At 41.5% G+C, this 27,826-nt stretch overlaps 3 protein-coding genes across 5 annotated transcripts; 2 read left to right on the top strand and 1 right to left on the bottom strand.

The window, feature by feature from the left end:
• The first annotated feature begins 154 nt into the window (after positions 1 to 154).
• Positions 155 to 6,891, top strand: LOC136441718 (zinc finger protein 569-like). Its single transcript, XM_066438159.1, has 9 exons — positions 155 to 283; positions 915 to 1,019; positions 1,408 to 1,578; positions 1,729 to 1,890; positions 4,626 to 4,730; positions 5,087 to 5,257; positions 5,409 to 5,570; positions 5,682 to 5,843; positions 6,208 to 6,891. The coding sequence occupies exons 1-9, from the start codon at positions 218 to 220 to the stop codon at positions 6,694 to 6,696; spliced, it is 1,593 nt and encodes a 530-aa protein (XP_066294256.1). The 5' UTR covers positions 155 to 217; the 3' UTR covers positions 6,697 to 6,891.
• A 563-nt stretch (positions 6,892 to 7,454) lies between these two features.
• On the bottom strand, positions 7,455 to 19,054 carry LOC136441716 (TNF receptor-associated factor 2-like). 3 transcript variants are annotated; one of them, XM_066438156.1, is made up of 8 exons: positions 18,851 to 19,054; positions 12,753 to 12,912; positions 12,492 to 12,549; positions 10,588 to 10,692; positions 10,158 to 10,328; positions 9,846 to 10,007; positions 8,735 to 9,523; positions 7,455 to 8,409 (listed from the first exon to the last, which is right to left on the bottom strand). In XM_066438156.1, exons 2-8 carry the CDS (start codon positions 12,893 to 12,895, stop codon positions 8,188 to 8,190), a joined length of 1,650 nt encoding a protein of 549 aa, XP_066294253.1. In that variant the 5' UTR covers positions 12,896 to 12,912; positions 18,851 to 19,054; the 3' UTR covers positions 7,455 to 8,187. The 3 variants fall into 3 exon arrangements, with proteins under 3 accessions (XP_066294253.1, XP_066294254.1, XP_066294255.1); XM_066438157.1 differs by lacking the exon at positions 18,851 to 19,054 and adding an exon at positions 17,050 to 17,845; XM_066438158.1 differs by lacking the exons at positions 12,492 to 12,549; positions 12,753 to 12,912; positions 18,851 to 19,054 and adding an exon at positions 12,006 to 12,184.
• Positions 14,480 to 25,956, top strand: LOC136441719 (TNF receptor-associated factor 1-like). The gene is made up of 5 exons (XM_066438160.1): positions 14,480 to 14,691; positions 23,744 to 24,477; positions 24,880 to 24,957; positions 25,325 to 25,470; positions 25,808 to 25,956. The coding sequence occupies exons 2-4, from the start codon at positions 23,755 to 23,757 to the stop codon at positions 25,463 to 25,465; spliced, it is 942 nt and encodes a 313-aa protein (XP_066294257.1). The 5' UTR covers positions 14,480 to 14,691; positions 23,744 to 23,754; the 3' UTR covers positions 25,466 to 25,470; positions 25,808 to 25,956.
• The last annotated feature ends 1,870 nt before the right edge of the window (positions 25,957 to 27,826 follow it).

The following is a 27,826-nucleotide window of genomic DNA, read 5'->3' as shown; positions in this document are numbered from 1 at the left end:
TGAATAGGATACAAATATTACATAGGATATAGTGGTTGACACGTTGGTCGGTAAAAGCACCCGGGGCCATGCCTGAAGACTTTCGGAAATTGAATCTGAGGATCTCTTTATAGCATGCCTTAGAAATACAAAACTGCGGGCAGTAAAAAAATCCTTGTTGAATCTATAAAACTATGGGTCACGCATGTGATATGCCAGAATTTGTTACCCTTTTGTAATGACTAGGGGCTGGGGAGGACGATGTAGAGCTCACGACTGTGGAGAAGGTGTGCGGTCACAGGACGTAAGATGTTTCATTGTACCCAGCTACGTAGAATTACCAGACTCTTGATATGAAATCAATCTTTACAAGAAAGTGTCTGTTTAAAAAAAAAACATTCAGGCCCGTAACACCTAAGTCATTGCTGTTGAATGAATTAATGATTTGATTGTTCTATGTTCCACGATGAATGTTCACCCCGACCAATCGATCGCATTGATTCGAATCAGCCATGACCCGACAAATCCCTTTCTAAGTTGCGTTAAAGACTAAATCTGATAAAACAAACTATTTAGTGAGATGCTTTCTAAAGATGTTTTCAGATTGAAAATTTTGGCACTTGAAAGTAATTAAACGTACCCGCGATTTAACGTTTACAAAAAAATAGTTTCTACTACTTTTCTTTAAACGTTAAATCGCGGATACGTTCAATTACTTCCAAAGTGCCAAAATTGTCAATCTGAAAACATCTTCGGAAAGCGGACACCTTCCAGCATTTCACTGGCTAGTTTGTTTTGTCAGATTTAGTCGTTAACGCAACTTAGAAAGGGATTTGTCGGGTCATGGCTGATTCGAATCTGAGTTTCAATGCAATTGATTGGTCGGGGTGATGTTTCAACGGAAGATTTTCTCAATTCCTTTCACTTTGTCGTAGGTGTATCCCGACAAAGCCATCGAACGGGAGATACTGAGTATGGCGATTTTCTGCAGCAATGTCGACGATGGCTGTAAATGGGAAGGAGTTGTTCGTCATTTCATGGTAATAAGATATCAAGCCAGATAGTCTATGTTTAACGCAATGTCATAATGATTTGCTTATGATCCAACAAAAACGGAAAACCGATGATTATTCAATGTGATTTTATTTCGTTTTCGTTTACCCTTCATGACATTCTGGGATCAGATTATATCGCTAAACTTTCTTTGTAAGCAATCTGCATGTTAAGCTCTGTTGATCAGATTAGCTTCATATATTATGGCCAAAATCACATCACGCAAAGTCCATTGAATATCCGCCTAAATAGATACTCCCACTCTATCTTTTGGAGCATGCGACAAGCCTTCTACTAAAAGATGAAATGCACCATTGATAGGATTAGTTTTAGATATCATCGAAAAAACGCACAAGAAACAATATGTTTGTCCAGGGACATCTTTCAGAATGTGACTTCGAGAAGACCCCATGTGTCAACGCCGAACAAGGCTGTAGGGCGAATATCAGCAGGAAGAACCTGGCCAACCATCTACAGTCTGACTGTGAATATCGTCCTGTAACGTGCCAGTGGTGTAGAGAGACAACGCCTCACAAGGAACACAAGGTAGGACGTGAGACAAAAGTCCATAGAATATCTTATACATTGTACTGACATACTCTTTGCTGTATTCACGATAATGAACAAAGATTACAGAGGGACGGATTAAAATGCGGCAACATAACGTTTATACACATTATGCTCCTCTTGACTTAGGCTCACAGACAGACCTGCCCAGCTGCCCTAGTGCAGTGTGACTGGTGCGGCAAGGGAGGTCTGACTCGGGCACAACGACGGGAGCATCAACAACCGGAGACAGGGGACTGTCCCAATATGAAGATACCGCGCAGCTTCGAACCGATGGGATGCAAGGAAAGGGTGAGTAGGACGGTTTTTTCTACAAGTCGCATGGCATCATGTGACGTAAAGGTCAAAGTGTTTGGCCCAGAAAATGGCAGAATCAAGAAGTCCTGGATACAATCATGGACTTCAATCAAATGAAACACATGTTTGGAGATCGTAATGAGAAAGGAAAACTCTTCTGAAATTGAAGTGGATGTCGCCATTGATGCCATACGGTACAACATGTACATCATTCTTATGATGTATGTTTTATCTTCTCAGGTCTCATTTATGTTGGTGGACCTGAACAACCTAGAAAACGTAACGGACGCGTTTCGTCCTGACCCGACCAGCTCGTCCTTCCAGCGGCCCACCAGTGACATGAACATCGCCAGTGGATGTCCGCTCTTCGTGCCGCTCAGTCAACTGGACAGCAGTGGCCATGGATATGTGAGAGACGACACCTTGTTTCTCAAGATAATCGTAGATACATCAGATCTTTAAGTGAACATGGCAATGTTTGTATTCTATGCTGTTCTGGCCATTTTTCGTAGGAAATGCTGGACATAGCGGAAATTCAATGAGAAACTTTTATGATACATCACTCAATAGAGTTAAAATCATTTGACGAAGGCATGAGGTAGCAGAACTCAAGTTAGAGTTTAGAATTGTTGCTGTTTAGTTTTCCATTCTCAAAAACATATAACGACACTCTGAGACAACAATCACGCTTCGCTTATTAGTGATCATACAGATACAAACGTACTAGCCTGTTTGCTGTTTTGGGTTGAAGGCCTTCAACCCAAAACAGCAAATAGGCTAGTGCGTTTCGGTGTTACGAGAGCAACTTTGCTAGCTGTTAACTCCACCGGTTCAACTATGTAGACTACAGTTGACAAGCTTCTCAGTACGAAACCAAACTTAACAAGGAATTGTTCGTTATCTCACGGTAATATATCAGGTCAGATGGCCTGTGTTGATCACTTGTTTATTCTGCCTGTGCCCAACGAGAACAGAAAGTCCATGATTATGTGTTGTTTCCTTTCATTTTGTTTACCTTACACGGAATTCTGGGATCAGAGTATGAAGATTTATTTTTATATCGTTAAAGTTTATTTGTTATCATTCGCATATTAAGTAATATCTGTTGATGAGATTAGTTTCCTATATCATCACAAAAATCACGTTACAAAAAGTTCAGTAAACTTTCTTTGGGAGTCAGGTGGCAGACCTAGTAATAAAATCTGAAACGTTTCATTGATAGTATTAGTTTTGAATATATCAAATAACACAAGAAATGATATGCTTTTTCCAGGTGCATCTTTCAGAATGTGACTTCGAGAAGATCCCATGTGTGAACGCCGAACAAGGCTGTAGGGCGAATATCAGCAGGAAGAACCTGGCCAACCATCTACAGTCTGACTGTGAATATCGTCCTGTAACGTGCCAGTGGTGTAGAGAGACAACGCCTCACAAGGAACACAAGGTAGGGAGTTAAATGAATTTCCTTATCTGATCTTTAAACTTATCTGAATATTTTAAACTGACATACACTTGGCTACATTCACAACGATGAATATAGAGTACATGGTGACAAGGTGGCCGCGCGCGCAACATAACGTATTTACACATTATGCTCCTCTTGACTTAGGCTCACAGACAGACCTGCCCAGCTGCCCTAGTGCAGTGTGACTGGTGCGGTAAGGGAGGTCTGACTCGGGCACAACGACGGGAGCATCAACACCAGGGGACAGGAGACTGTCCCAATATAAAGATACCGTGCAGCTTCGAACAGCTGGGGTGCAAGAAAAGGGTGAGTAGGAAGGTTTTTTCTACAAGTTGCGTGGCATCATGTGACGTAAAGGTCAAAGTGTTTGGTTCAGAAATGGCAGAATCAAGAAGTCCTGGATTCAATCATGGACTTCAATCAAATGAAATACATGTTTGGAGACCGTAATAAGAAAGAAAAACACTTCTGAAATTGAAGTGGATGTCGCCATTGGTACCATACAGTAGAAACATGTACATCACTCTTATGATGTATGTTTTATCTTCTAAAGTCTCATTTATGTTGGTGGACCAGAACAACCGAAAACACGTGATCGACGCGTTCCGTCCTGACCCGACCAGCTCGTCCTTCCAGCGGCCCACCAGTGACATGAACATCGCCAGTGGATGTCCGCTCTTCGTGCCGCTCAGTCAGATGGACAGAGGTTGCCATGGATATGTGAGAGACGACAACTTGTTTCTCAAGATAATCGTAGATACATCAGATCTTTAAGTGAACATGCCAAGCTGTTCTGGCCATTTTTCGTAGGAAATGCTGGACATAGAGGAAATACAACGAGAAACTTTTATGATACATCACTCGATAGAGTTAACATCATTTGGCGTAGGTATGAGGTAGTAGAACTCAAGTTAGAGTTTAGAATTGTTGCTGTTCAGTTTTCTATTCTCAAAAACATATAATGAGGCTCTGAACGATAATCACGCTTCGCTTATTAGTGATCATACAGATACAAACGTACTTGCCGGCCACAGGCTAGTACGTTTCGGTGTTACGAGAGCAACAGATATTACTCTTTGCTGTTAACTCCACCGGTTCCACTATGTAGACTTAAGTTGACTAGCTTCTCAATATGAAACCAAACTTCACAAGGGAAATCGTTGGTTTTAACAATATCCAGGTTCGTCACCTAAACACAATTGCTGTTGACACATTTGATTTCCTCATTATTCAATGGAAGATTTTCTCAACACATTTGATGTAGGAGCATTCCGACAAAGGCATGGAACGGGAGATACCGAGTAAAGGGATTCTCTGCAGCAATGTCGGTGATGGCTGCAAATGGGAAGGAATTGTTCGTCATCTCACGGTAATATATCAGGTCAGATGACCTGTGTTGATCACTTGTTAGTTTTGCTTGCGCCCAACGAGAGCGGAAAGTCCATGATGGTGTGTTGTTTCCTTTCATTTTGTTTACCTTTCACGGCATTCTGGGATCAGATTATGAGGATCTATTTTGATATCGTTAAAGTTTATTTGTAATCATTCGCATGCTAAGTGAGACCTGTTGATGAGATTAGTTTCCTATATCATCACCAAAATCACGTTACGAAAAGTTCAGTAAATTATGCCAACTTTCTTTGGAATTCAGGTGGCGATAGTAATAAAATCTGAAAGGTTTCATTGATATACCAAATAGCACAAGAAATGATATGTTTTTTCCAGGTGCATCTTTCAGAATGTGACTTCGAGAAGATCCCATGTGTCAACGCCGGTCAAGGCTGTAGGGCGAGTATCAGCAGGAAGAATCTCCCCAACCATCTCCAGTCTGACTGTGAATATCGTCCTGTAACGTGCCAGTGGTGTAGAGAGACAACGCATCATAAGGAACACAAGGTAGGGCGTCAGACGAAAGTTCCTAAGAATATCTTAAACATTGTCCTGACATACTCTTGGCTGCATTCACGATAATGAACAAAGATTACAGAGGGACGGATTAAAATGCGGCAACATAACGTTTATACACATTATGCTCCTCTTGACTTAGGCTCACAGACAGACCTGCCCAGCTGCCCTAGTGCAGTGTGACTGGTGCGGTAAGGGAGGTCTGACTCGGGCACAACGACGGGAGCATCAACAACCGGAGACAGGGGACTGTCCCAACATGAAGATAGCGTGCAGCTTCGAACCGATGGGGTGTACGGAAAGAGTAAGTAAAATATTTTGATATCATTTTTCTGAAATGTGTATATATAACTACCTTATACCTTGATGTGCGACATGTTCACCTTGTGTATGTATTGAAATATTTCCTTATTAGGTGCAAATTGAGTCCTCGGGCCTTGATCCGGTGAGATGTGGGTGGTGCGGGAAGGAAGACCTGACTCTCGCTGAATTACAGAGGCATCAGCACCCGGACACAGGCAACTGTTCCAACATGAACATACCCTGTACCTTTTCACCGTTTGGGTGCACGGAAATGGTGAGTATAACTTTTATATAAACATAATGCTGAATCAACTTTGGAAAGTACTTGTGACTTATATGATACTTCCAGTTTCCATTTCCGACAAACGTACAAAGGCACAAAGTCATTTGTGGTTCCAAATATCACCATACCTTACCCAGATCCACAGGAAACACATAAAATACCAATAATACAAATACCATAAAATAATGTTGACACCACGGTTTCCCAACTGGTATGATAACAAAACTTACATATGATTTATTTTGCTTTCATACTGATTGTAGCCGATACAATAACGGAAGCTTTAAAGAGCAGGTTAATTTAATTGCGAAAATTATGTACTGTAATCTAATGGGAAAAATATTTCCTTCCACAGACTCAAACGGGAGCTGCAGTGGACCGTCAGCAGAACACCAGAGGGCTGCCGTCAAACGTTTCAACACACGTTGCAGAGCAACACCCAAGTGAAGGTCTGCAGTTCAGACGTACAGCTACCGATGCGGACGACAATGTTATGCAGCGTCCAGAACAACAGCCGGACACAGCTCCTACCCCTGCACTGCACGCCACCAGCGGGGCACCGGTGGAGCAAGAGACAACCGACCCAGAAATGCAGCGTGGAAGAATCATCGAGCTCCAGAAGAAAGTAGCTATGTTGAAAAACCAGAGGTTTATGCTACTTAAGAATCGCGAAATGTTGTCCCAGGGCTTCTGCGACGCACAAGTGGAGCAAGAAACAACCGACTCAGAGATGCAGCGTGGAAGAATCATCGAGCTCGAGAAGGAAGTAGTCATGTTAGAAAACGTGTTATGTGTGCTACGCAAGGACTGTAAAATGTTGTCTCGGACCCAGACCGACACGTAAGTGGATCGGCTAGTCGAGGCAAACATCAAGCGGCACAGACCTTTAGCGAATAACTATGAAGAACCACTCAGGACAAGTCTGTGCTGCACGAATCTCAATTTTCTATGCTAGGATTATGGTCATATTGGGCTCCTATTTAACAATCCTGAGTTGCAGGTCAACTCATCGATCCGAAGTGACATAGATCGAATTTGACAATTTGTCTTTTTCAACGAATGACCAGTCCAGATGACATTTTAGCAGACAACTAACAGAAGTTATTGAACTTTACGGCCTTACCTTATCGTTCGAAAATTCCGATATGGTTAGACCGTTAAGTCCAACTAATCTCTGCCGTCACTGTCCAGCAGACGTGACGCTGACACGCTGAGAACATTGCGCAACGTACTCGGGGACAGTAGCTCTCCACTGAACGAGTTCATCGCAGCGCCTCGGGTCAATTGCTACAACCAGCGCCGTGGAGGCCGCTACCGGGCACTGACAAGGAGTAAATCCAAGAGACACGAACTCTCCTTTATTCCCCGAACATTAAACAGAATTATGATAATTGAACAAGCAAACTTAATGAGAACTGTACTAAATGTCCACAGATAACAGTAAACAGATAGCATTGTGATCGGTCGGAAATCTAACAATCTAACCAATCAGAATGCAACCCTTCGCAAAACTATTGACAAGTCCGCTCCCGGTGCAGCTAATTTGAAATATTTACTTTCTACTTAAACATGGAATTTGAAAAGTGTAAAAAGTGAAATATGTACTTTCAGTTTGAACTTTTGCTACTAAGCTTTATTTTGTTTCTTTGTTTCGAATAACATAGATAAGTGTTAAGGCGTAACACACGCATCAAACAAGATCGTTTCACCACTAATAGTTACAAAAATAAGCAATCTCTATCAGCTGTTACACATTTGTTTTCTTATAGAGCTGATAATCTGTAACCTAATGTAATGAATTAAGTCGCAATACATATAGCCAGATGCCATTTGTTCATTTTGTGGTTGTAGGAAATTACAATGAGTTATGACACGGTAGACCTCAGGACGAGTCATTAATCCTATATTTGTTACTACAAAACCTACTAAAATAATATACTTCCAATAAGCTTATAAATGTTTCTTTATTGTCGCGCTTAGATGCATATACAGGTTACATTGCTAATTGTCATCCAACCTGTGTTATTACTGCCTATTGTTCAGGTCTTCCAGTAGTTCTGCATTCAATCATGTCCATACATTTATTTTTGAGAAATACTATTATTCAGACATAACAGCATATTTGATGAAATACAATGCAATGTGTATATCACTAATAAGCGAAGCATGATTATTGTCTACTGTTATATGCTTTGGAGCATGGTAAAGCTAAACAGAAATAATCCTCAACTCTAACTCGAACTGATGTATCAATTCTCATTGTATTTCCACTATGTCCAGCATTTCCTACAAAAACGGCAAGAACAGTTTAAGATACAAAAATTGGCATATTCAGTTAAAGATCTGAAGTATCTACGATTATCTTGAGAAACAAGGTGTCGTCTTTGACGTAACCGTGACTGCTGCTGTCCAGCTGACTGAGCGGCACGAAGAGTGGACATCCACTGGCGATGTTCATGTCACTGGTGGGCCGCTGGAAGGACGAGCTGGTCGGGTCAGGACGGAACGCGTCCGTTACGTTTTCTCGGTTGTTCTGGTCCACCAACATAAACGAGACCTGAGAAGATAGAAAATAAATTTTAAGAATGATGTATATGGTAACATTTGGATCAGGAACTTTTCAGCATCTATAACCGTTATGTAAACCTTCTTTCCACTAGAGGCTAGGACCGCTGGGCGACCATGCAAGGATTTCACAGACAATTCAACAAATTTCATAGATAATAGATTTCATCAAATCATACATCTTGCATCAAAATTAGAACATCAAGGGTCAGACAGATCCAATTTTGCTCAGTGAACGTTTCCACAGCAAACGCCGTCTAGTAGAAAGTAACGTTCTGAGGTAAACTATAAGCAATATATTTAAGAGTTCACATTACCTTTTGTCTAAAAGGCCAGCGCAGTAGCCCATCGTAGTGCCCCCTCATCACGACGAAGAACAGGCTGACATGAGTGCCCTTGCCCATCCCGTCTCCGTTCAGGTAGATCCGGGCGCACATCTTGTATCCTGTACGGCTGGTGAAGAAACATGGCGAGTAGAAACTCGCCGTCTTCCCCGTGATGGCGTCGTGGCGTTTTCGTGTGAAATCCGGAATCTTCCAGGTCAGAACGCCGTCATAGCTGGTCAGTTCGAGGGTCTGGATCCGTAGGTCTTGTTCCGCGAGGGCAACGTCCTTCAGAGCGATGATCCTTTCCAGAGACCTGACCTTCCTCTCCAGAGTCTCGATGATCTCCCTGTCCTGACGACGTTGCCGTTCGTACGCCTCCATCTGAGAACTGCACTTCTCGATCTCACGGTTCAGAACAGCTACAATGCCTTCAAAGGTGCCAACCCTTGTTTCCCAAGCAGCCATTTTCCTCCTCAGCTCTTCCACCTTTGCACGTTCCTGCTCAATCCGGTTTTCTAGAGTTTTGTTGCCACCTGAAGATGTCGCTCCTGATGGTAGTTCGCTTGAAAGCTTACTTTCAATTTCAGCAATTTTTGCATCAACGTCTTTAATGCTTTTTTCTACTCGTGGAAGAATCATTCTCATGTTTTCACGTGACTCAACCTCTTGCTGCCGGTGTTGTTCAAAATTGGAGTAAAAGTGAACGATGTACGTCTTGGTCATGTTCAAATGATTTTGAACTGACTTCTTCAAATGCTCAGCCAGTTGCCTCTTCTCCATCTGCAGATGTCAAATCATCAGTGTTAAACAGTATGCAGTGGGTGTCAATTTGCGATAAATCATTTACGCTATTAGGAATAAACCAAAGCATCACGAAAAATCGTGATGCCCCCCAAAAAACTACAGTTTCAAGGAAAGCCAGTAGGCGGCCCAAAGTCAACCTTAACCCAAGTGCTGCCCAAACCTATCCACAACCTAAATATCAACATAAATGCATCATTATTTTCTCGTGTTATGCTTGGCAAAGTATGCGCCAACATAGACACATACAGACATCCTCACTCACACACGGACACACGAAGGTAACAACCTAAATACTTACTCTTTCCTTGCACCCCATGGGTTCGAAGCTGCACGGTATCTTCATGTTGGGACAGTCTCCTGTTTCCGGTTGTTGATGCTCTTGAAGCTGAGCTCTTGTTAGGCCTTTCTTACTGCACCAGTCACACTGTACTGGGGTAGCTGGGCAGGTCTGTCTGTGAGCCTAAGTCAAGAGGAGCATAATGTGTAAATACGTTATGTTGTCGAACTGTAGTCTGTCCCTCTGTAATCTTTGTTCATTATCGTGAATGCAGGCAAGAGTATGTCGGTACAATGTATAAGATATTCTAAGGACTTTTGTCTCACGTCCTACCTTGTGTTCCTTGTGAGGCGTTGTCTCTTTACACCACTGACACGTTACAGGTCGGTATTCACAGTCAGACTGTAGATGGTTGGCCAGATTCTTCCTGCATATGGTCGCCTTACAGCCTTGTCCGGCGTTGATACACGTGATCTTCTCGAAGTCACATTCTGAAAGATGTGCCTAAACGAACATATTAAGTTTTGTGTTTCTCGATGTTAGATACAAAACTAATCTGATCAACAGAAATTAAATTTCTATCTAACTGGTTTGCAAAGAAATTTAAATTATGAAGTTATCCTTTCATAACCTTATCCCAAATCGTTAGATTGTCTACACAAAACAAAATAAAGAAAACTCCTTTTTCATTGAGGCGCAAACAAAAGTAATACTTGACAGTCGTACATTGTGTTAAACACGGAACATCTAAGTAATATCTTACCGTGAGATGACGAACAACGCCTTCCCATTTACAGCCATCTTCGACATTGGTGCAGAGAACATGTATGCTCAATATCTCCCGTTCTATAGCTTTGTCGGGGTACACCTAGAAGAAACGTACATGTATTGCTTACAATGAACCATGAGACAATCCAACGAAATATTATACCCAACAGCAGTATTAGTGGTCTCGGTGTTACGAGCCTGGTTGTTGTTAAAAACAACTCTTCTCTTGTAAAGATTGAGAATCTGCTTATGTTAAGTCCAAATAGTTGGGCTGAGGAAGTTTACCGCAAAAAGGTAGTATCTGTTCTTATCATAACACCGAAACGAACTGGATTCTAATATCATATCGTTGACTGGGACGTCCGTTCCCAATTTAAAGGTGTTGTCTTCGGGTTGTCATCAAGACATCTTCGTCCACTGGAGACCTTAATCGAGTGGTGACTGCCATAGAAAAGGATGGATAATATCATGCTAAAGCATAACCCAACCATCATCTCCAGAGGACATCAACATCGACATTGCCAGCATGCGTCTGTGGTAGTGTGTACCTGAAACATAGTGACACAAGATTGTGTTAACCTCAGTGGCGGCGGCACAGGGGGGGCAGGGGGGGCGGCTGCCCCCCAAAAAAGTTTGGTGGGGGGGGCGTCGCCCCCCCAAATATCAAGCTGAAACCCTTGTGAATCTTTTCACTAACAGAGATTTTCTTACCTTAGCTTACTCTATCAGCACAATTTGCCTCTCAAAATTCAGGAAATAGCGTTTCAGCGGGTCAAGATTTCAAAATTTTCTCCGACGTACGTTAGCATACTCCTGGATTGTTGTGCCGCCGGCATATATGTCGGGACGGCGTCGCCCCCCCCCCCAAAGCTCAAGCTGAAACCCTTCCTTTTTTTCACATATAGAGATGTCATTAAACTTAGATTACTTTACCATCAAAATTTGCCCCTCAGAATTCAGGAAATAGTGTTTCAATGGGTCAAGAATTCTAAATTTTCCTGTAGGAGCATGTCGTGCCTCAGGCGAAAAAATATGTCGGGAGGGCGCCGTTCCCCCAAAATCAAGCTGAAACCCTTCTGCATTTTTTTTTACAAATGGAGATGTCATGAAACTTAGCTTACTCTTCCAGCAAAATTTGCCCCTCAGAATGCAGGAAATAGCATTTCAGAGGGTCTAGATTTCAAAATTTCCCGGGGGAGCATACCCCCGGACCCCCCTAGTATTGTCGCGCCTTCGGCGCGAGGCCTCGCGCCTTCGGCGCTCGTCTTCGTGACATTTCATCTAAAATTATCTCGCCCCCCCCCCCATTCAAAATTTCGTGCCGCCGCCTCTGAACCCAGATAGTGTGATTTCTGAAAAACTACTCTAAACTTATGATATGGTAGTATAAGAGATGAGAGGCTGTGCACTTACCATATATATGCATGCTTCTCAAACTGATCGCACGGGTCCGTTTGCTGTTTTAGTTGAAAGCCGGTCCTCTGCCTATAAGGGTATCTGTCACTGATGTCGATGATGATTGTGCGCGTCCATCGTAATGCATAAATTAAGCTGGGTATGTTGACGAAGAAAAATACGGTTTTGGCTAGAAGCCCCCCCCCCCCTCCTCGAAGACAAGTGACAGAATTTTGCATGACTTCTCGTCAATCATTAATGCAACAGTCCACACAAAGTCATTACCAATAGCCAAGACAAAAAAGATAGAAAGCTTCCATTTTATATGTTTTAATGTTGCATATTGTCATCGCTTCCAGACAGAATTTTCGTTTGATTGAAGTTCACTCTAGAATGCTTTCTTTCTGACGTAACACCAAGACAATTTAGAGGTCAGCAACACATATACTGTTAGTTTGGAAACAATGGAAACATTTGGAATCTGGACACAACGAAACGTCTTACGTCTTGAGGCCGTACGTTCTCACCACAGTCACGGGCCCTACATCGTCCTCCCCAGCTCCTAAACATTACAAACAGGAAGCCAAACTGATGATGCCGTATCACATGAGTTATCAACATGAATTTTCTGTTCCTGATTGTGTACATATATGTAATTGAGACCTCACTTCTAAATAAGATAAAAATAATCAGCTTTCTAAATACGTAGTAGTTCTATTCAATCAGCTTCTTGATAATACTTTGATAAACATAGTAATATTTTACCTTGTGAGTTCTTCTACACACGATTGACAGTAGCGGTGACCACATGGTGTTTGTTTGGGTTCACAGAGCAATAACCCACAGTTGGTACACAGGTATTTGGGTTCAGTTCTGCCTCCCTTCCGTTTTACAGCAAACCCCGGCATGGCTTGTTAGAATAGTCCTGAAATATGAAGTTGTGTAAAGGTATCAAGATATGTGGTCTTGTATACATGTCTCTTTCCAATGCTTGTCCCTTTCCGAATATATCTAACATGTCTCGTGTTAGCCATGAGTATATTTTGAACAACACATTCTGGTAGCTAGCTATAGAAGGACCCATTATTGTGGCCAAGGAACGATTGGATAGTTTCTAACGCGTGATATACATACAGCCAATAAACACACATCTACTACTTCAATGACTAATGTCGTGTACTTGTGTTTTGGAAACAAACACTTCAAACAAACGCTGCAACAATCCTAAAGATTCATGGCATTGAGTAGAATAGGGTATTCAAAGGTGTGTGTGGTCCATTTGTGTTATAAAGTTACCATAGACGCAAATGTTTGTTTTAAAATCTAGGCTGACACCTGATAGGGTGACCAGTGACTGGTAGTAACTGGTGACGTCAAGGGGAATACCCAGAGTCATCGATCCACTTGTCAAAACCAGTAATTATAAGTAGGTTTGGTTCCAAGAACATGGTCTTATCGTCTCACTGATATAGAGTTGTGCTTCATATGTAGTCATGGGGGGGGGGGTTATAGCTAGCTTGTGATGCCGTACCCTACAGTCCGACACCGTTTTGACAGCTTTGTATGTTAGAGTTTCTCTTCTGCTTTAAAAAGATCAAAATCCATTTCAAAAGAGTAGAGCTCCGGTCTCTGCCAATACATCTATCTAGCAGTCGAATTGGAAAGAACAGTAAACCCCATAGCATTGATAAATGAGGTTAACCTCCTTGCACTGACCTACATCCATTCATTCAAATATCAAAACAGACAAGTCAAGTCAACTTTTGGGTTACTGATAACAACGGGTACTGTGGCCCTTGCGAAACTCCAGTCCAGTATTACATGTACGTACATAACTACATGTACCAATAGTGTTATTGCTACAGACTTCCGACTGACATTGCTTAACGTTACACATGTCGAGACGCGTATATTACAAATAGCGTTCTATTAAAACATACCGTGGAAAAACAGTAACCTGTCCTTTATACAAACTGCGACAGTCCCATCGTGCTGACTGAAGTATGATAATGCTGACTCAATGAGTATTCAATAGCTCATGTGATGCCTGCCCCTAGTGCCGGACAAAGTGCGAAACTGTCGAAATTTATCGGGAGTTTGTATGGCGATCGTACAATTGTTGAGACCTCAAGAAAGTTGTCAAGACGTCCCATCTTGCCTGGTCTTCCTAGATGCTCTGGCAAGATCACAATTTAAACAGTTGCGGCAGCCCCTAACGTTGCGGCTAATGTCAGTAATTGTTGAAGACTTTTTCACACCCCTTAAGATTGAGTAGGCATTTCTGATCATGTGATGTTGTTGTAAACTCGGGTCGTGCTCACTTCGGAGCACTTCGGGTGTAAAAAGTACTGTATTCAGTTATATTTCAAGTATTCCGGGATTATGATATGATCGACAGCTAAAAATGCGCTAACTTGAAACATTATATTATGTTCTTTACCAAAATACCACAGACGTCTACGACTAGCTGTGCCCTTCGAAATGATGGTCTTCCCTTGGAGGACAATGGTTCAGTCCAAGGGGATTCCCCTCACGGTAACCAACTACCTGCGTCGCCCCTCTGCGAACGTGGCGATCGCGACATTTCCGGTCTGAATCTTATGTAGAGTAGAGTCTTCGGTCAGGTAGGCTAATTACAGTTTTCTGTGCAACAGAGCGCGAGGCTAGCCTGCTGGGACACCGGTCACACCTGCGGCTTGCACAGGTCAGTATAGAGACCTTTCCTCGAAATGCAACGAGCAGTTCGCCTGGGTGTAACCTATACCGCTACACATGTTGTAGTTTCCTGTTGCCATGTGAAATGCAAACCACATATGTCAACGGTGCAAGAAATGGCTCTCTTTCGTCGATGACATACGGAAGAGGTACCTATAGCATATTAAAGACCTTTACAGTTTACTTAAAACTTAAAAGGGAGTTGTGTAGCCAAGGGAGTTGTGTAGACGAGGGACGACGCTGTTCATTTTTGAAATGAACAGCGTCGTCCCTCGTCTACACAACTCCCTTGGCTACACAACTCCCTTGGCTACACAACTCCCTTTAGAGAACCTTGCTCCCCCCCCCCCCCCCACCAATATAAACACCGCTGTTCATAGGAAGTCTGCGAAGGAGGCTAGCCCCTCCCCTCCCACCATAGACCTGGCAAGCGCAAGCGTGGGTATCATGACTCAACCCTCAGGAATGTTGACCTCTTGTAACTGCGCATGGCGCACTGACGTTTCTGAAGATCGGTTTGGCCACAGCCAAGCAATAATTGTACAAAACGTGCGTTTCAAGTGACTAATTTGGGACCAGAGTGAACATCTTATGCAACAGGTAAACCAAGTGTACACCTGCCCATTTTATAGTGAACTTTTGGGCGGAATGAAAAATTTGCTTCAGGATATTTGCCCGGTATATTTCATGATAGTTTTGCGGTCTTCAACTCATTCCTGGCTGCTAGAATCACAAAATGGCCGTTCACGTGTTTTCACGTCGACCGGAAAGTTACATTTAGTTAATTACTGAAGCCTTGACGACCAAGCGTAGCGGTATGACATGAGTGTTTCATAATTTAACGTAACCGTTATAAAACGTACAGGCAGGGCTAATCAAACAACTTGAGGGACTCAATGCTAAAGACTCGTATAACTGCTTGCGGACGCAAAATGCTTCCATATAAATTAAACCTAAATGTAAACAGAGATAGTTTACAAAGACATTCAGAAAATCATACCTTAATCAATCGTACCTTAGAAGAGATCTTGAACAAGTGTCTTAGCTTTGCTGGAAAAGTCGCGTACTGGCATGAAGCCTACGCAAGTCTTGACACATTCCTTCGAAATTACACCGTGATGCCTTCATGATGAAGGAATGCGCTAAGACATCCATGCGTAGGCCGTTCATTGTTTTCCTTTTAAAGACGCGTTCTGCACATTTATTTGTCCCAATTGTAAAATAGCTGAAAAGGGTGTCGTTTCCTGCTCAAAACTCACATGTCATTGTTAATCTGGATACTAACATGTAACAACACACTGATTGCTCAAACAATTAACCTCATCACGGGACCAAATCTAGTCTCTTTTTTCATATTACCTGTTCTCGGAGAAGCATATTGTTTTAATAACTTTAATATTTTTGTTAACATTTGGACACGCCATTAATGAAAAAGATACATCATAGTTTTGTTATTTATATGTTGCACGGTCATTAGTCGCGTAGCCAAAATTAACCCGTGTTCTATGGGCTTCTAAGCCTTCTACCACTTGTTACACTATCAAGAAATTTTTTCCATTAAAACCCTTCATCTTACAAACGCCTAGATCCCAACTAAAATTTGTCTAAATCAAACATCAACGATTGACATACATTATGTATTCACTTTGTAACCCTCCGGTAATGTAATTCAAAATTGACTACACTATCGGAATTTGCCTCTTGGGTTACTTGAATGTGAAAACTACGGTCATTAGTTTCACCTGCCTTGCGGGTCATCGCGGGTCAGTGCACGTCACGTCAGTGAACATGCCGCCAGTTCGGGTCAAACTTTGGGGTTACACAGTCAGCGCAGATTAAACACAGAAACTTGAATACTATTGGCCGGAACGGAGGTTTGCTCAGGTAGCTACTTTGCCTATCCCACGCATTATGTGACAAAGGTTGGACAATTCTGAGTATTGAGTTTCACCAGGGTTGGGCACTGATTGAATCGAAGCCGCGTGCCCACAAAGCCACCCCCCTCCCCATCTCCAACTAAAATTGCAGCAGTTTTCACAATATAATCATTTACAAAATAAAAGAAAGTTTTGTTTCATGTCTGCAGCTATAACGACAGCCACCGGCGAAACATACTAAGTCTTGTATATTCCGTCCTTACCGGGGATGCCTATAACACGTACGTTCCATTCACCTGGCCTTGCATTGTTTGACCTGAACATGCACCCTTTACCTGTGAGGTATTATATGTGGTCTGGCTTCTGACTTGAGCAGCAATCTTCCTTGGTACAGTTACAACTTACAGATCAATTTAATGTTTGCTAAGAAATTAGTTTCACTTGATAACAACAAATCTAAACACACAAACCCCTTCTGACTGTGACCGTGACTCCTCTCAAAGTCTCATGCATTCCTGCCGGTCGCCATGTTAAAGACACATGTTCACGTACGAGGTTATAATTCTCGCGAGAAAAATGTAGTCGCGTTACAAGACGGATGTCAAGGAGGGGGGCTCTCTCTGTCCGCTTCATATGTGAGGAGAACGACCCAAAAGCATATCGGATTAAGGTAACAATACATAAGACATCTTATTCAAACGAGAACAGAAGAAAGTATTTCTCCGGTATTTTGACTTTGTCTGCTATTGAACACTGCAGCTTGACCATTGATTGGGGTGAGGAGGATAGAAATAGCGAAGGGGAAGAGTTCAGAGAACAACACACAAGGCATTTGAGAGACGTAAAATATGATGCATTAATAATTTTTACCTTTCAGCTGTAGCAAAACGTTAAGGGGGGGCTGTAGAATAAAATCTATACAATGCTCAACCTAGATAGTAAAATCGGTTTGACACGCGAGATTGATGGGAAGTTTTACTTAATTTATGTTATTCCCTCAAAAACTACAGCAGTACAAGACAAGTTCTAAGACCACCATTAATCGTCACTTAGAAAACTTGGATCATGACGAAATGTGCAGATTTGATATCAATATGTGTTGTGTCGCTGTGATCCAAATTTTTTACAGATATCCTTGAACTAAAACGCTGTAAACGCTTGCATTCCTTTAGCCAGTACTTTCTCCCCTGCAATCATTTAGACAAGTCCATGGCCAGGTAACACGTGACCTTTCAGTACTGACGTCAGGGGATTCCCCCAACGATCACGCAGGCAGTGCCTGATCAGTGCGTGGCACCGTTGACAACGTGCTGAACGGACCAATGGTAACGTTTAAAATGCAAGCAGATCGTGCTAGCTGCGCAAGGCCTTTAACTCTGGCAAATTTAACTGAGGTTAGTTCTTTTGTGCACATTTCTATACGTTTGAACACACCAACACCGATGTTTGCGAAATGTGTCACACCTTTCCTTTTACAAATATTTTGCCAAATGTCTTTTGACATGCAACATTTTAAATCCCATGTTGGATTGGTGACTAAAGTGCAACTTTTCATCGACACTGTAAATATATCCAGTTGTTGTCTACATTATGTGGAACTGGCTCTACAAGGGCGTCGTTTTTGTGTAAAATGGATCTCTTGCGATAACGTGTCAGTAAATATTGGCCAATGTAACAACAGCAACATGTTAACAAAAGACCTTTAATTCATCTGCGCAATGTAATACACCCTGGTTCGCACTTCCGTTTCTGTTCGTAGAAGTCCCGTTTCTGCTACGCCGTGTTTGTCGCTGATTAGTCAAATATAAATGTTAAATTATAGCATCTTTGGATAGCTGCTGTGCAAAAATCAAAATGCACACCAGAAAATTTTAATGAGAATTTGATTATACACACATAAGGTGTTTACTACCAGTTTAGATTATTGCGTAAGAAATTTGATACTCTGATTTCAATGCATGATATGAGTCTTTGCCAAGTCGAAAATTCTCAATCCCAGTTGTGGAGGCCATGTTTGATAACCTACCTGGGCTTCCCCATTTGTTCCAAAGATTTATACTTCTTTGCACTGTATTGGGCTGACGCTCGTTAAATTCATGTTTGTAAAAGTTATCTCAAGCAAATGTTTCAACCTTCTCTGTTATATATCAAATTTAGAACTGTATTTGCAGAAACAACCTGAGAATTACTGCTAAACAGGTTGCGGTACGAATCATCATATCGTGTCGCTAGTACATTGCGTCAGCCACCTTAGTCAAATTAGTCTCTTACCTTTTGAAATTGCTGGCTTCTTGTGCCTGCGTCTCGTTCCAATTTTTGTAACTGATTGTTTACAGTGGAGAGAGTTGAAATGTGAGTTTTAAGCTGATCGTATAGACCAAGCTCTCATTATCACATACAACAGGTTGTTTCTAAACGCTGGCGATTCCAACATGTCGGACGGAACATTCATGTGTCACGATGACGTTTAGTTCAAAGTTCAAGTTCAAGCTTCTAATAATGATAATAATCAAACATGGCCAATATATGATATATATACTTGACAATTGACAAAAATTCAAAACGCGTATTTGAAGATATATATGATAGATTCGCTTACCTTAACAGTTGGGCAATGGGAAAGCCAAGAAAAATGGACAATTAATATCCCTTGCAAGGGAAGACCAATTTCGAAAAATACGAATGCATTTTGCAGTTATCAATAGTCGTAACATGTAGGACATACTGCTGGTAATGGTGCATTCTAAGCCTCTAATTATGTGCTCAGTTGTACTGCATTTTCATACAAGGGGAAAGCTTTATTTGAACTATTTACATCATTTGTGTGTCACCAGGTGAATGAAATCTTAACTTAATAAAGCGAAGATGAATACCAAGTTGGCTTGTAACACAGACGACCACTTGAACTAAAAGCATTACTGTATGACGTAGCGGTAAACGGAATGTCAAAGAGAGTGGCAGGTAATTGAAATACACTCTGTGTTGGTAAAACCAAGGCTAGCGCTGGGAAAACAAAATAAAAAGACTGCAGGAAATACGTAGGGATCGTGTTCTTCTCAGTAGACATCGATAATATACAGTTACTTTTTCAAAAGATATGCATAAATGGTGATAAAACATATCAGACATAAACATTTCATTATTAAATCATTGTGTACGTTAGTGACCTTATTTGTATATATGCGTAGTTTTCAACATTGTAATTGTATGTGCTGTGTTAGACGCCCAAAATCAGCTACTGCTGCCTGGGTGGTCATGTATTGCCTGTTGCAATTTGAATAAAATCAAAATAAAAACATATCAGAAAAATAGCAGACGACAGGCATAAAAAATATATTAAGTACGAAATAATAGTCATATCTAGTAATCAGGCACTTATTTTGTTTCTTTACCTTACTAAGGTAAAGAAACAAAATAAGTGCCTGATTACTAGGTATGACTATTATTTCGTACTTAATATATTTCTATGCCTGTCGTCTGCTATTTGTCTGATTTACATGTCTGTCCAATTGCTTATATTTCTCAGGTACACCAACAATATTCAGGCTGTCAGTATTTTACCATTTGGGTGTGGCCAGACATAAGACACTGTCAGGCAAGAGATAGTTGTAAAAGAAGGGCATTTTAACTTGGATCTGTATTATATCGATTAAATTACAGTAGCGCACGCCTACGTGTAGTCATGTAGCTTGAGTGACAATTATACTAGAAGTGACAAACTTACCCGGTTGTTAATATAAATCAGGCCCAGCGCACATACAGGACGAGTTCGGTGCTTTGTGCTTGATGCATGCAGTGAGTCATGTCTCAAGGGTAACCAAGGAAAACAACCTTGCGTGATCCCACGCCGGTGGGCAGACGTGATAGACTGGATGTCAGACTGTTTCAAGGCCATAGACTGCACAAGCCAGCTCCTCGGCATCAGGGCCTACATATCCCCAACTAAAGTTTACCACTGCCCCCAGAATTGAAAAAAATGTATAAAAACAAGAGGTCTTAAACAGGGGGGCTGTGGTAAAATTTCCTTGGAGGCATGTTGGTCATAGAGCCAGGGGCTGGGCTGGCCGGGGAATTTTTTTCTCTTCTTCACCATACTACTCTTTCTTCACCGCATTTTTTTTACCAATCCTTGCTGACTCAAAAGCAAAACCACAAGAGGCACACTGTGTACTACCCCAATTACCAAGGCCATCTTATTTCAAACGGATTGTATTGAAGTGTAAACACTAGACACTGCCAGAAAAATCCCCTCTGAACTACATGATACGCAGTGCGCAGGTGCGTGATTAGCATATGATGTAATGTCCTAGCACAATAGTCAACAATGGCCCATGAAATAGAAGACCTTTACCATGTTAGCATGTTAGTGGTAACGCCCAAAACTGTAGATACTCGCCTGCTATGAGTCAGCCACGTAGGTAGTCCATTGCTGCTGCAGTCTCTGACAACGGGAAACCCCGTGCTATTTTTAGCTTCCACCCTGCCTACTTCCACACACCAATGATAGTATATTGCGCTCAAGAAAAAAGTCCGTCTACAGAAAGAGGAATTTTCCTATGTAATTATCAAATTCATACTGTGGCGATTGGTCGAAGATATAAGGCAGACATATTGTACGTTTTTGTTGGTTAAGTCATTGTTTGGCACTTTTCGGTAAGTATACCCCGGTGCAGGGATACATTGATTCGCGTGGTGTCGCGGCGCGGTTCCGGGTCGAAGCAGTGAAAAACAACATTGGGGAATCCCCCACGTCATTACTGTAACCATTGCAGTATGGCACTGCTTTTTTGCTCTTTCTGTATTTCTACAATTATCTGGATCAATCCAATTGCAGCTACACACAAGGATGAACTCACTGTTATTGACGTAACATGTTTTTTTCATGTAGAGGCGTCTGATTGGTGATAGTAATCATCACAGGAGTACGTCGGTAGCTGTGGACCCGTGTGGGTGTGGACAGAATCAGTTTATACAGTAAACCAACCTGAAAAGTGTGAGGGGCGTGCACTAGTCGTATGGCAAGAGATGTCCATGACAATGTAGATAAGACTAAGGTACTTCAGATGTAACGTTTGAGGGTCCTCCGCGCTCAAGATTCCTTTGAACAGGTATTTGCTTCCTTCTGTAGCTTTGAATTAGCCTGGAGTCCAGCCTTGTTAGCTTTCGCCTGCCCCTAACGTTCGCTAGTTGCAAACAAATGGCGGCTAGTGGACGTTGGTAGCGGGCCAAAGCTAACAATTCGAAATAGGGATTTGGATAGAATATACGGTAGTTGTAAGTGACCCTGCCTACTCGTCAAGACGTTGGGCATAATTCTGACGCTAGTCACATTCAAATGATGCCCACCGGGCAGTGTCCTCGTATATTCGTATCTTTATCATTTCCTTTGACACTTAGGGGGAATTTGTTGTGCTTTTGCCTTTTCCCCCAGACGACCTTTCACCCGTAACATATTGAACCGGTCTCACGATATGGACAAAATGACTCCCCCTATCTCATGCTGAAATAATTACAGTAATCAGCTTGTAATACTCGGAATAAGAGTATAAGTACGTTTTTCCATTCCTACTAGCACTACTACCATCGTTGATTACCAGGTTAGGGGATCCGGGAGTTTAGACCCCCCCCCCACACACACACATATACATACGCATACACATACACATACACACACACCTAAAGATATGATACACGTCACCAACCCAAACACAAAGGAGACAATCGATTCATTCCTTCTGGGGTCATTCAGTGTTTTGAGCTTCAATTTTGACGGAGTATTAACCCACAAAAGTGCCCCGACTCAAGTTGTGTACCCCTCCACACTAACGTGTACCATTTGTGATTTGTCATTTGTAAGCTTCCAAAAAAACAGCCTATCAGCCTGACCAAATACTTTTGGCATGGTAACCATGCTTTGGGTCCTGATCTAATGTCGTTGCTTTGTGAGTTTGCATCTTTCATGGTTTTGAGTTTGAGTATGACTATTGTTAAAGAAAGATGTAAGCTTCATACATCCCTAATCATTGCTGCAAAATTAAAGTCCAAAGTTTGGACTTTGCCGCAAGCTGAGATCAAACAATAATGACCTTAAAACCTACAAACAAGACGTGTTTGTATTTACACGATGGACCGGTATTATAACTAATGTTTGATGTGATATCTAAGTAGCACGAGATGATTTAAAAGTAATTTTCATGCCACAGTTGGCAAATTCATAAATGGTTTACTGTAATTTTGGAATGGTATAGCAACACACAAACAAAGAAACGTTTACTACGTAGCACGTGCGTGCCTCGCGGCCGTGTGTGTGTGCAAGCGCACTAGGCACAATGGAACATGTGTGAAACAAAGACTTCAACAGATTTGACCAGTGCTCGGGTTCATGTGTATTACCGTATCCATTACAATGTCACATTATCATATTTCACCTTTGATATTTGCCATATGCGGGTAAATTAAATGTCTGAAAATTTCAGTATGATCGCTTTAGATTATTTCTGCTTCATTGATATTCTTCAAAATAGCTGTCGATACAAACCTCACCTAGCACTTTATCACGACTGGTACAGCAACATGCATGGATGTTGTTTTTTGGTACAAAGATGATGATTGCAATGCAGATCGTTGTATGATATTGATGTCTAATGTTTTGGCGGTTGACGCGCACTCACCTCTTTATGTCCGGTTCCATGCAGCTGCCACGTCCCTAATCTCTACTTTAGAACAATGGGCAGGTGCGAATGCATGCGCCTAGTCTCCAAATGCTTACTGAGCCATGGGGCGTACCACCAACCTTTTTTCTTCAAAAATGGACATTTTCATATAAAACACAACGATTACCATTAGTGGAGCCAAAGGCACTCTTCAGAAGAAATGAATTAATAGAACATAACAGAATTAGTAGTTGCCTGAGATTAGAAAACAGCACAAAAATTAGGACTATGATTTTAACCAACCTCCCTAATTGTCGAAGTGGTATGTTCTGTGTTGCACAGTAGCATCTTTTATATTTGAAAAGAAAGTATTTATTGGATGAATATTGTCAACAACTGACTTGTAAAAAAAACTTATGAAAAGTGGCAAATGGCAATGGCTATGCTGACAGTGATGTAGACTATTACCTGTTTATCATAGTTTGGTTTTGTAATTTATCAATCAACATAGGTGACTCTGAGATGGAGGGATCCGGAGAAGCAAGACGCGAAGGAGACGGCCCGTCAGCACCTAACCGTCAAGACAACAACCTTCCGGGCGGTGACGTGCTTACTGTGGAGCATCTTCAAGAACTTGTGCTCACTTTTACTGGCAAGTTGAGTGACGTTCTCGGGTCCCTAAACCGACAGGACGATAAGAACAAACAAACAAAGATCGAGTCCTTGTGGAAAGAGCTCCACCAGCTGCAGAAGAAGTTCAGGGACAATATCAACACCGCCATCGCCACAGATGCATGTCGAAGGGAAACCATCATCACCTTAGAAGAGCAGCTATTCCGCAAGTTGCCCAACATGCTGAAGAAGATGAGTTGCCACGAGGGCTCTCACAGTCGGAGCAAGGAAGCTATCAAGACCTTGCAGAAGCAAGAGCGTTCTCAAGAAGCAGTCATCGCTCGTCAAGATGCTCAGAAGGAAAAGAAGGAACGTCGCATCGCTGCTCTACAGCAGGCAGGCGTCGACGGCACTCTGGATTGGAAGATCCAAAACTTCTCCAGCAGTCGACAGGATGGAAAAGTCGTCAATTCTCCCCTCATCATCACAAGACAGGGAGGCTATGAGATGGGCCTCCGGATCTACCCGAATGGGGATGGCATGGGAAAAGGCACACACCTCAGCCTAGAGCTCCTAATGATGAGGGGAGAGTATGATGAAATCCTGGACTGGGATTCGAAGTTCCGACCCAAGGTCAGTAATTTGACTGCACACCCTCTTCCTGTTGCTACATGTACTTCATAGGAAACTAGTTTCCTCGTGGTTTTAAGGAAAGTTTATTGACCGTAGGCTAATTGTAAATATATGTAACATGAAAAGGACGGGCAGACAATGATGAACAATATAACATGTGACTAGTGCTACTCAAGTCTAACCACTGACACTAAATTCTATCTTATTGGGTTATAAAATCTGATTACAAACATATGGTGACATACTGTTCATGCATGGTCATATCTGACAACAAGTTTGTGATTTGTAAGATGTTACCTGCAGCTATAGTTTTTTGTCTGCTAACTTTTGACAGCAAGACAGTTATGCTAGGTGAAAACTACCTAACTTTACTAATGACTATATTAAACTACGTATGCACAGATAACGGTCGAGATAGTCGCGAAGAGAGCCGGGGATAACGTGGTCAAGGTTCTTCCGGTTCCATCTTCTGGCTTCAAGGTATAATTACTGAGTATAATTTATCAAATAGGACCTACCTAATATAACATTAGCCTTTGACGCAATGGTACGATCGGTGACTGTAACGTCTGGTTTGACCGCCATGTTGGAGTTGTCATTTCTGTTTCATTTTCTATCAAAATGAATGCAAACAAGAGTCACTGACTTCTTGCCTGCTGAGAAATACTTTTGAGAAGTCTTTTGTATATCACCTTTTGTATTGTAGAGATTTGACATCCCCGTTTTTTCTCTTACATTTAACAGCAGTTGCTCTTGGTAGAAAATAGATTCTCTTTTCAACAGCACATATGTCTTGATTTGTATGGCGTGGGTTAACCGTACATGTACACATTTTTGTATCCTGCAGCAGCCCACTTCCGACATGTACGTAGCCAGCGAGTGTCCGCTTCTCCTGCCACTGACTGACCTTGACGACAGAGACCGTGGCTTCGTCCATGATGATGAGATGACCATCAGGGTCGCTGTGAAGACAGCTGGCCCGAACTAGATATAGTAAGTATGTTTTCTGTAGGGTTAACTTTCCGCAGGGTTAGCAGTTAGTTATGATGACACATGTATGAGGAGCGAGTCCATAGACCAAGGCTAGCGATAAGAAATGGTCTGTATCAAAGAGTGGAACCAGTTCATTGTTTGTAATCACTTTTCGAAGCTCAAGGGTACACGTAACACCACTGAAGTTCACCACTGAAGTTCAATGAAGTGAAGTGATGAAAGATTGTACATAAGCATGTATCATATGTCATTCTTTGTGATTTTCTAAGTTGGAACATATAGTTTTGCCAAATTGATCTGTTCCTGCTTTCATTTTGCTTGTTTTTTTCTTGGTCAGTTATGTAGCGTGTTAAGGTTGCTGGACCAAAACAACTGAGAAAATGTGACAGACGCGTTTCGTCCTTACCCGACCATTTCGTCCTTCCAGCGGCCCACCAGTGACATGAACATCGCCAGTGGATGTCCGCTCTTCGTGTCACTCATCTCAGAAGGCTACAGTGACGTTTCTTTAAAGCAAAAAAGCAGGCTTTTATTTGTATTATGTATGTATGTATGTATGTATGTATGTATGTATGTATGTGTGTATGCATGTATGTATATATGTATGTATGTGTGTATGCATGTATGTATGTATGTACAATAATTTTATTGATGAACAATTTTATAACGCATAGCAAATTATGCAACAATCCTGGTAGCAAATTATTTACATGTACGTGTATATTTGCAAATTCTAAGTTAGAGTTCTATCTGTTCATATGGAGAGATATATATGTTGATGACTTGCAGTTACTTTGGGACTTGGTAGTACATCGTGTATACAATGTACAACTGTTTGTACGGGAGCTGTGTGTGTTATAACGTTAGTTATCCCTATATTGTATGTAGATTAAGTATTTCTTCCAGTGCAGAGTAGTTAAGATATACCGACCTGGTTCCCTGGTTTGCTTTAGAATAGGGGTTATACTAGGGTTTTGTAAGCCTGGCTTTGTACACTCATGATCACATGTACATGTACAAAGTAACTTTATTTTGATGTGCCCTAACAGGAAAGCTTATCTGTAGATGTGTTGGCAAATCCCATCGAGAAAATTTGTCTACTATATGTTCTTGTTCTGTTACATATTATAGTATTTAGCCTGAGTGCCATCATGTGTAGTTTACCGGGGCTCCCATATACTCACTCCCTTGCAAAATATTTTGTGATGGAGCGTGCATGGGAGCCCAGGTAAACTAAATAGAGCGGAACCCAGGATGAATCGTATTGCACAGTGGAAAAGATACGTATTACGTCCTTATGTAATTCTATAGCTGTATCTGCCCCGAGGAACGAATGCTACATAAGAGATATGTACGGAAAATATTGCCAAACCAGCTACCTCTTTGTGTGAATGCAGACAGATATTTATGGTAATGAAAATGAATTGAATGAGCTATCCCGAAACCAGTGCCAGCTTTTACAGAGGAAATGATTTATTGACATTTTGTGACAGTGTCCTGTGTTACAAAAACGAGAACGACAAAGTAGTAGGTTTTCCTACTAGTACTTGCCATACTTCCCGGCCACAGTAAACATCTAGGGCTAATGAAGCAGTTATAAATACATGTATAGATATATTTAACAATTACCACATTATAGGTAAAGCTCTTTGTACATGACAAGTGAGAAACGATTTTTCTTAACTGCCAAACAATGCAGCCTGCATTTTGTCACAGTATGTTGTGTTGTCACTGGAAAAATGCAGGGTGTGATGTTGCAAAGGATGTATTTTTTTCTAACCATCCACATTCATCGTAAATGGGAATTACTGTCGATGACATGTTCCATCATTGAAAGAATAGTATACAATAAAAGCGTAAGTAATGAAAATGGCCACTGTAGAGATCAGTGAAGATTGATATTAAGAGATCAGTGAAGGCAAAATTAACAGTAATATATTTTACTAAAATAAAAGTTTTAAAGTTTATAAATAAATAAAGATAAAGTGTATCAAGTTCTTAAGTTAAAGGCACCCTTCGGCAACATATTTTAGCGATCTAACAAGGATATTTTGTAAGGATATCCATCTATGAATTGACCAAACAAAGTCGAATGTGATGAATTGTTTCAAATGTCATTGGTCTCTAGATCACCTTCACTGAATAAACGAATGGAGGAATTCAAGTTTACAGTCATTGTTTTTAGAGTCCCAGTAATTTACTATGTACTAAGACTAGACTAAGTATCATTAAAAGAAAACATGTGCTTCATTGTTTATTCATCTGATTTTCCAATGATTTGAAAGTGGTCAAATTCGTATATAATCCAGTGCCAGTGGTGAAACGCACACCTACAAGCACCCTGACAGCTGGGTAA

The sequence above is a fragment of the Branchiostoma lanceolatum genome, chromosome 9 (assembly GCF_035083965.1).
Source record: "Branchiostoma lanceolatum isolate klBraLanc5 chromosome 9, klBraLanc5.hap2, whole genome shotgun sequence".
Taxonomy (NCBI): Eukaryota; Metazoa; Chordata; class Leptocardii; order Amphioxiformes; family Branchiostomatidae; genus Branchiostoma; species Branchiostoma lanceolatum.
Note: the sequence above shows the minus strand (reverse complement) of the source record. Positions and strands in the feature narration are given on the sequence as shown.

Excerpts from the sequence above, each read along its gene's own strand:
- LOC136441718 (XM_066438159.1), top strand. The coding sequence starts at position 218 with ATGACTAGGGGCTGGGGAGGACGATGTAGAGCTCACGACTGTGGAGAA. Across the intron at positions 5,571-5,681 it reads CGATGGGGTGTACGGAAAGA|GTGCAAATTGAGTCCTCGGG; the intron begins GTAAGTAAAATA and ends TTTCCTTATTAG. Across the intron at positions 5,844-6,207 it reads CGTTTGGGTGCACGGAAATG|ACTCAAACGGGAGCTGCAGT; the intron begins GTGAGTATAACT and ends TTCCTTCCACAG.
- LOC136441716 (XM_066438156.1), bottom strand. The coding sequence starts at position 12,895 with ATGCCGGGGTTTGCTGTAAAACGGAAGGGAGGCAGAACTGAACCCAAA. Across the intron at positions 10,693-12,491 it reads AGAACGTACGGCCTCAAGAC|GTGTACCCCGACAAAGCTAT; the intron begins GTAAGACGTTTC and ends CGTTTCTTCTAG. Across the intron at positions 9,524-9,845 it reads CCATGGGGTGCAAGGAAAGA|ATGGAGAAGAGGCAACTGGC; the intron begins GTAAGTATTTAG and ends TGACATCTGCAG.
- LOC136441719 (XM_066438160.1), top strand. The coding sequence starts at position 23,755 with ATGGAGGGATCCGGAGAAGCAAGACGCGAAGGAGACGGCCCGTCAGCA. Across the intron at positions 24,478-24,879 it reads ATTCGAAGTTCCGACCCAAG|ATAACGGTCGAGATAGTCGC; the intron begins GTCAGTAATTTG and ends ACGTATGCACAG. Across the intron at positions 24,958-25,324 it reads TTCCATCTTCTGGCTTCAAG|CAGCCCACTTCCGACATGTA; the intron begins GTATAATTACTG and ends TGTATCCTGCAG.